At 34.0% G+C, this 8812-nt stretch overlaps 1 protein-coding gene across 1 annotated transcript; it reads right to left on the bottom strand.

The window, feature by feature from the left end:
- Positions 1-4176: 4176 nt before the first annotated feature.
- On the bottom strand, positions 4177-8489 carry LOC107418685 (loganic acid O-methyltransferase-like). The gene is made up of 4 exons (XM_060814979.1): positions 8295-8489; positions 6007-6132; positions 4792-5448; positions 4177-4580 (listed from the first exon to the last, which is right to left on the bottom strand). The coding sequence occupies exons 1-4, from the start codon at positions 8487-8489 to the stop codon at positions 4218-4220; spliced, it is 1341 nt and encodes a 446-aa protein (XP_060670962.1). The 3' UTR covers positions 4177-4217.
- Between the last annotated feature and the right edge of the window lie 323 nt (positions 8490-8812).

Below are 8812 nucleotides of genomic sequence, written 5' to 3'. Positions count from 1 at the left end.
GAACTCATGAGTAAGAAACCTTATGCTTCAGTTGTTGGTAGTCTCATGTATGCCATACTATGTACCAAGCCAGGTATCTGCTATGCAGTAGGAGTAGTAAGTCGCTACCAATCAGATCCTGGAGTAGAACATTGGATTGCAGTGAAGCATATACTCAAGTATCTAAAGAGAATGAGGGATTATATGTTGGTGTATTCTAGTGGGAGTCTTGAAACCCTTGGTGATACAGACTCTGATTTTCAATAGGATATTGATTCTAGTAAGTGAACATCAGGATATGTGTTTACTCTAAATGGAGGAGCCATTTGTTAGAGGAGTGTTAAACAAACTTGTGTTGCTGACTCCACAACTGAAGCTGAATATGTGACTGCATCTGAAGCTGCAAAGGAAGCTGTATGACTTAAGAAATTCCTTTTGGATCTTCATGTAATACCATGTGCAGATCGGCCCATTACCCTTTAGTGTGATAATAGTGGGGCCGTAGCTCAATCCAGAGAACCCAAGTCTCACGAAAAGCAGAAATACATATTAAGAAAGTACCACTTGATCCGTGATTTCATTGAAAGAGGAGATACAGTAATTACTGATATAGCATCTAAGGAGAACCTAGCAGATCCTTTTACTAAGACTCTTCCTGAACGTGTACTTGAGAAGCATGTAAATTGTATGGGTCTTAAGAGGGTGCCAGACTTACTTTAAAGTAAGTGGAAGTTAATTACATTTGTGCTTTTGGAGCAAGACAAGTTGTAGTTTCATTTTCTGATTCAATAATTTTAAGTTATTTTTTGCACACAATATTTTACATATAAGGTCCAGATTAATTATGCAGTATGTGATCATATGGATAAGTCTATAGAAGACATGATCATAGGTTCTCATAATTAATGAATTGTCTCACAGTTGTTAAATAAAACTGGGCACTTTATTTAAACTGCAATATTTTATGAAATAATGTGTCTTGATTATTATAAAATATTGGAATGAATTATAGTCATTCTGAGAGGATCGAAAGAGATTTAATTAAGGATTAATTTCTGTAAAAGGACTTAAATTTCAGGCAATATTGGATATGTTATTTTTCTTAATCCTGAGTATATTATAAATAGGTAATTAAGTGACTATGATTCTTTGAATTATCAATAAGTGATGTCTATTTTGAATGGCCAATATCTTGATGATTTAGGAATCATGGTTTTTTTATTACTAAGTATTCATGAAATATACAGAATAGAATTTGTATGAAGTATCCTCTTGACATGTTTCGGTGTTCGGATAGTGAAAGTCACCGGCCAGTGTATTGGATCCGTTAGAGAAACTGATAAATCAGGAGAATAAATAATTAATTGATTAACAGAAATTATTATCAATTAATTATTGATATTTTACAAAGGAAAAATACATTTAATATAAACATTATTAATCTTGGAGTTTACATTTAGGTTTTTAGTGGAGTAGCACTAGATGAGATCAAAGTCCCAGGCTTGCTCAGAGTAAGTAGGAGATTGTTGGATAAGTAGGAGATTGTTGGATTTATGCTCTTGGAGCAAGCTAATCCATGATCAGGAGCCTTGATTAATAATTGGTCGTGGGATCCCCAAACTAGCTCATTAAATGATAGAACCCATTTAACTAATTATTAAGATACAAAAAAGAGCCCATTAAGTGGGTCCAAGATGTTATGAAACCCTAGGAGGATTAGGGTTACCAGTATATAAATACACTGCTTACTAGCCTCCAGAAAATAGGTTTTACGTATTATTTTCTAGAGATTGAGAATTTCAGTAGAGAATTAAAAACACCTTGAGAGAAAAACAGAAACTGTGAGTTTCAGAGTTTTTTCAGATTAACCTTCTTGTTTCTTTTATGATCAGATGCGTCCACCCGCAGATCTATCACTAGAGAATAGTTTGGAAGTCCTGCGCATAAAGGTTAGTAAAATTAATGGATAATGACATAATTTATCACAAGCTTTATTCAATCTCGATCAAGCTTCCGCTATATATATAATTCCAACACTCTGTAATTTGCATAATGAATATGTCCTTTGTTCCAAGCAGGAGAGTTCTTGTTCACTACCTTTTTTGGTACCCTAGAAAACCATTGAAGAGAAGTAGAAGAATGCACAAAATGAAGTGAAGCCTTGGGAAATACTCAATTGTAGAAAGAGCCAGGAACGCCTGCTGCATATTATTGTTTGGCCTAAGGGAGGGATGTGAAAAGCAAGTTGAAATCATTAGAGATATGGTGATTAAAGAAGATTTGAAATTATGGGATTTTGGAATTTAGGCCTTAGGCTTCCATATTTGGATTTCACAACTTCTATTATGTTTTCGACTGCTGTAAATGTGTTTGGCCCAACAGAGCCGCCTAATAGATCAGGAAGATAAAAGGTTTTTGAAGAAACAAGATTTCCTATCTCAAGTCACTCTGCGATTGACTAATCCCTAAGTTCTTTGGCATCATCTATAATTCCTCTAAGAGAAAACGTAAAATTGGAATGTAATTGCTTCAGCTGTAGCACTTTCAACTTTCAATATTTGAGCGCATCTGTTCTGTTCTTTTAGTTTTGTGCCACCAAATTGCTCATACTCTTGATCAAAAAATAATTTTAAAAAATTGCTCTGCATTTTTTTTTTCTTCCCCTATTTTGCTTTTGTTTAGAATTTTAGAATACTGATTTTCAAAATAATAAACAAAGAGTTAAATGCAATTTTAGTATTCTCTAGTTCGTATGAATAGCACTTTGGCTCATAAGTTGAAAAAGTTTAAAAAGTTGCAATTTAGACTTTCAAGTTTCAATTTGTTGCATTTTACTTCAACAATGTTTGGCAAACAACAATTAATGCAAGGCCTAAATTTGAAAGTATTAAAATGTAAATTATAAAATTAAAGGGCCTAAAATGCAAATTTATGAAACTAGAGAGCTTAAATTGCAATAAAGTAAAATTAAAAATCTAGATTGCAACAAATCCTATCAAATTGCATTTTAATATTTATGAAAAGGGACAGGATCATTAACCGTTACTAGTAAAAATAATAATAACAACAATAATAATAATAATAATAATAAAATTGGACTAAAATGCAGCAAAAATAAAACTTAACTACAACATTTAAATTCAAGAGTCCAACTGCAATTTCCCCGAACTAGAAGAGGTACAAAATTGCAATGAACCGACGAATTGAAAATGAACAGAATTAGCATAAGATAGAATGAAGAGAGCCCAACAAGTTATTGGCTGAAGTTTTGAGCTCAGACAGTTGCTTGAGTAATACATATTCATTCTATGCTGCTGGGTGGGTTTTTATATATAAATATAGACAGAAAAATCATTCAAACTTGTTGAATGGTAACTTTCTGTACTACCTAAAAGTAATTGTGAAAAAGGTTGCAAAGTGAAAAAGAACAGATTTTTTGGTTAACATTTTAAAGAGCAGTAAGTACCTGGATGGCGGGGTTCTTGGCATAGCTATGGAGACCATCTCCACCTTTCATTGGATATACTTCAGATATTTCTGTGCTTTTACTTCCTTTTGGCTCTTATCTTTCTCTATCACTTTAAGCGGTTTACTACAATGTTTCAATTATTCCTCACATAATGTTATATCTAGACACAACACTACATAGAAAATATTATGAATGAAGGAGGGTGAAATGGTAAATTCATATGTCATCGACCATAACATATACACTATATATTAATCAAGGCCCAAGAAAAATATTAAAAAATATTATCAATGGCTCTACAGGACAAGGGTACCCATCACACTTAATTATTCCTTGAAAAAGTAATGGTTTATTTTGCTTGACTTTACACGGCTTTGACAATTAAGTGAATAGTGGAATGGCAGCCTATAAGAGCATAATAAGTGTAAATGATAAAGGTCTTCCTAATCTGTTAGTCTTCAGAAAGTTGATAATTTATTTTTCTGAACAACTTTACACAACTTTGATAATTGAGTGAGTACAAAATAAGCGCGACGATATGACACGCAATTAATATTATATATTAACTTTCATGCTGAGAATTCATTGGGGTATTGGAACATAACAGTGCAAGTAGTTTTAGGGGGGGAAAAAGAGTACAAGATCTCCTTTTATCAGGCTTGGAAAACTCTTTATGCTGAGCAATGTTCATAGGTTGTGATATCGAACTCAAAGTCAAAACTGAACTGTGGAAAGAAAATCACATCGTTTACTTTCTATGAATATTAAACTAATACTTCAAGGGAAAAAATGGCGAAATTATTGGTTTGCGTTTAAGAAGAACAAATAAGTCCATTCTTTTCCCTGATTCAAATACAAAGGGTAGTGTTTCTTCTAGTTTCTTGTGGTACAAGTCAAAGAGCTTGTCTATGATATCATCTTTGAAATGCTGCTTGATTACTCCCCCCATACAAGCTCTAATGTGAGATGCAGCTTGGTGGGCATTCGGAAGAGTTCCCCACGCTTCCCTTAGGATTTCTGTCCTCTCTATGTTAAAACAACCATTTCGTTCAACAGCAGCTTCGAGTTCTTGTGGAGTTGTGAAATAAGCTGGTATGTTAATGGAGTCCACTTTCTCCTCTTGAATAATTTCCTGCACAAATCAAGCATTAAATGGTTTAGCTTTTATGGAAATACTAAAATGTATACAATTATCATGTTATACATCTACAACGAAGTTATCAAAGTCGGATATTAAGACCCATAGCAATGGCTGTAATTTATAGTACTAATGAATATCTAAGGTTTTATTGTTAAGCTACTTGTATGACAATTATCAAAACAAACTGGCTATAATCCTGTACCTTCTGAGCCATGTCCATGAGGCAAGATCCTAAAAGGTCATAAATCATATTTTCAAGGGATTGAGAATGAGAAGCTCCATTGGGGATGCCAGGAATGATTAGCACCATTAGTCCTCCATAGACTATCTCAAGTGCCCGAGCTTGCAGGAACCGCTCCATGTCTTCATCAAATTGTGCTTTATAAGCCTGAATCACTTCAACTCTGGAATTAGAGTAATGAATCCGTCCTTTATTCCAAGCAGGAGATGTTTTGTTCACTACCTCTTTTGGTACTCTAGAAAGCCATTGCAGGGAAGTAGAAGAGTGAAAAAAGTGAATAGAAGCCTCAGGAAATAAGCGACCATAGAAAGAGCCGGGCACCCCTGCTGCATAGTAGGGTTTGTCCTGAGGGAGGGACGTAAAGAGCAAATTGAAATCATTCGTGACATGATCGTTAAAGAAGACTTGAAATTCTGGGATTTCGGAAACGAGGCCTAGGCTTTCATACTTCAATTTCACACCCTCAATTATTTTTTCAACTGCTGCAAATGTATTAGGCCCAACAGAGCAACCCAAATCTGCAATGCAAAATGTGTTTGAACAAACAACAGTTTCTGTCTCTAGCTTCTCTGCAATTTCCTTCATCATAATCACTTTGGCAAGATCTAAAGCCTCTCTCTGCAAAAAATCCGGAATATTGAGACTTTGGCTGTTTCCAGTTTCACAGTTTTTTACTTTCTTTTATTTGGAACTACCATATTGTTTGTGAAATCATTTTTTTTCATTCAGTTGAAGTGTTGTAGAAAGATGTTTTATGATTTTCTTTTACACATAGTTGTAACAGTGTTAAACTCATGTCTTTCTGGGGTAGAAAAATGTTTTAACCAATTTTAGAGGATATGTACTAAAAAACCCAAAATTCTTTGAAAAGAACTGTGATGATTATCCTTAATGTTTTCCCAAATTGTTCATTTTCCTAAATTATCATTAAAAGAAACAAGATTGATCTTGAAAACAGGAGGACATTTGCGATCTGATATGTCCCTTGGGTCCAATAAGTAAATCTACTGACTTTTAGTAATCGACCACTTTTCAGAAAGTGGTACTAGTAACTGATTAAATAAAGTTCAGAAAGCAAAGGCTTATAACTTCACTGAAGATTATAAATATTTTAAGTTCCATGTTGTGTGGAATCTTTTTTAACTAATTAGTGGTAGGAAATTTGATAAAAAGTACCTGAAGAGAGGAATTGTTGGCATAGCTATGGAGACCGTCTCCACCTGCCATCGGATATGCTTCAGACAATTCCCTGCTTTCTTTTGCTGTTTCCTCACGCAATGTAGTTTTATTATACAACTCTCTCTATATATATATATAGTTAGTTTATCTAGCAAGCTACCTAACTTATCTTATAATTTGCTGATCTTATGCTTAGATAGCCAATAATAGATTATTATTATTATTATTATATAATGGAGTGGGGTAAATCTTCTATTTTAATAATGAAAATCAACAATAATTAAAAATAGAGTCAAATGCCCGGCATTAAAACCATTGGTCAACTAATTATTTTCTAAACCAATTATTTCCACTTCAACTAGGTTAATCCTCTTAAGACCAGTTATTTTCATATTCTTTGAATCCCATCACCAACCAATCTAAAAAAACTAATAGGTTTGCCGAAAACTAATTTGACTAGTATTACCTAATTGATAAAAGGTAGAAGGAAGAAGTGAAATGTCTTAATTTTCTCCAAAATTCAATGTATCAAATTATAATAATCATTTGTAGGCTATAGCTATTATATTTTTTAGTTGCAAGTTGCAACCAATCGTTAATGTCATAAATGCAATTTATATTATCCGTAGCTATAGGGGTGCTTAGCTGGTCATCCTCCAACATGATGAACAAAATCAATATACAAAACTCCCCTCAATATGCTAGGAATTCAAATCTCTGGTCTGCTTCTTACATACAAAAATCAGAAAATGTATTCTTCGAAATTGGTCACATATACACAGACACACATATATATATATAAATATATATTTATACGATTATCACAAAACTAGCATTTCAGTGAAACTGAAGGAGTTGTGTTAGAAATTGAGGGGGAAAAATATTTTAGAAATTGCTAGAAATTTTTTTTTTTTTTTCTAACGCATTGCATGGTGACACATAGCTACCTTAGGTGCCAACTAATCACATTTAAATTTCATGCAGGAAAACACCTATTAGATTAGGTGTAAACAGTTTGACAATGTGTTGGCTTGCATGTTAGCTTAAAAGGATGACTAACCTACAAGCTAGTTGTCACGAAACTTGCATCAACACATTAACAAGTTGCTTTGCGTTTAAGCGCAACAAATAACTCCAACCTATTCCCTGATTCATACATACACTGGAACATTTCTTCTAGTTCTTGTAGTACAAGTGAAAAATCTCTTCTATGATATCATCACCAAAATGGTGCTTGATTAGTCCCTCCATACCAGCTCTAATGTGAGAAGAAATTTGATGTGCATCAAGATGAGTTGTATATGCCAACATTCCCCCTTTGGTTTCCATTTTCTCCATGCTAAAACATCCATTTCTTCGATAGCTTCTTTCAGTTCTTGGGGAGATGTGAAATACACCGGTACGTTAAACAAGTCCAGTTTCTGGGTTACTCCTCACAAACAATTCCCAGCATAAAGAAAACAGAAGAAACATTCAAACTGATGCAACAACATTTCTGAAATACGAAACATGCAGTCCACATGAAGCCAGAGATTAAAATGACTAAAGCAGATGTCAATTACTGTATTTAAGATTACTAGAGAAGTTTTTAATTTGAAATACGATGTTCTCATCCCAAATTTTGAAGTTCACAGTCCAGGTGGATCGGGCAAATCTTTACATTGAGAGCATCCCACCATGCCAAACAGAAAAGTGGAAGATATTGAACTTGAATACCTCTGGTATATAGTTAGGTTAGATAATAGGACTATTATTTTTCACTTTTGTTCGATCATAGGTTATTTCACATGGTAACTACCAGAATAAAGTGGCCATATTTTGTAGTTTAATAGTGTACTTAAAACGGTCTATGATTTTATACCTTCTTAGCCATGTCCACAAGGCAAGATCCTAAAATGTCAAAATTCATGTTTTCCAAACATTGAAAATGAGGAATTCCATTGGGGATGCCTGGAAGAATGAGTACCATTAATGCTCCATGGACAACCTTATATGCCCTGACTTGTAAAACTTGCTCTATGTCATTTTCATGTTGAGTTTTATAATCTGGGATTACTTCAGCTGTGGAGTTAAAGTAATGAATCCGTCCCTTATTCTAAGCAGGAGAAGATTTGTTTACCACCTCATTCGGTACTATAGAAAGCCATTGAAGGTGATAGAAGAATGAACAAAGTGAATAGAAGCCTTGGCAAATTAGTGACCGTAGAAAGAGCGTGGCAAGCGCGCAACATAATATTTCTTCTCCCAAGGGAGGGACGTGAAAAGCAAGTTGAAATCATTAGAACCATGATCATCAAAGTAACACTTGAAATTTTGGGATTTGGGAAGTAAGGTCTTTGCTTTGATTTCACAGCTTTAATTATGTTATTCACTGCTGCAAATGTATAAGGTCCAGCTGAGCATCCCAAATCTACAATGCAATAGGTGTTTGAAGAAACAACAATTCCTATGTCAAGCTTTTCAGCAATTTCCTCATTCATAAGTTCTTTGGAAACATCTATAGCTCCTCTCTGCAATTAAACTAGAAAACTGGGTATGTACTAGCTAGAACTTTGATACTTACTAGTTTTGTACCTTTATTTGTTCTGTTTTTGGAACAAACATATTGCTTGTAAAATTCAGCTCTCTTCCCCCCTGTGTATTTGTAAGGAAGGATCTCTTATGACTAAGAAAATATTGTGGACGACTGCTTTTACAATAAGTGATATCATGTATTACGATAACACAAAATGGGAGTAATGTATTAGTTTAATGAAAAGGAAAAAGCAAATGTTTTCGTAGATCAGGCAAATTAAGAAGAAAA

This window comes from Ziziphus jujuba, chromosome 2 (assembly GCF_031755915.1).
Source record: "Ziziphus jujuba cultivar Dongzao chromosome 2, ASM3175591v1".
Taxonomy (NCBI): domain Eukaryota; kingdom Viridiplantae; phylum Streptophyta; class Magnoliopsida; order Rosales; family Rhamnaceae; genus Ziziphus; species Ziziphus jujuba.
Note: the sequence above shows the minus strand (reverse complement) of the source record. Positions and strands in the feature narration are given on the sequence as shown.

Coding starts and splice junctions, on each gene's coding strand:
- LOC107418685 (XM_060814979.1), bottom strand. CDS start 8,489: ATGAATGAGGAAATTGCTGAAAAGCTTGACATAGGAATTGTTGTTTCT. Junction 6,133..8,294: donor GTGTTACTTTGATGATCATG/GTTCTAATGATT, acceptor ATATATATATAG/AGAGAGTTGTATAATAAAAC. Junction 4,581..4,791: donor TCATGGACATGGCTCAGAAG/GTACAGGATTAT, acceptor TGATTTGTGCAG/GAAATTATTCAAGAGGAGAA.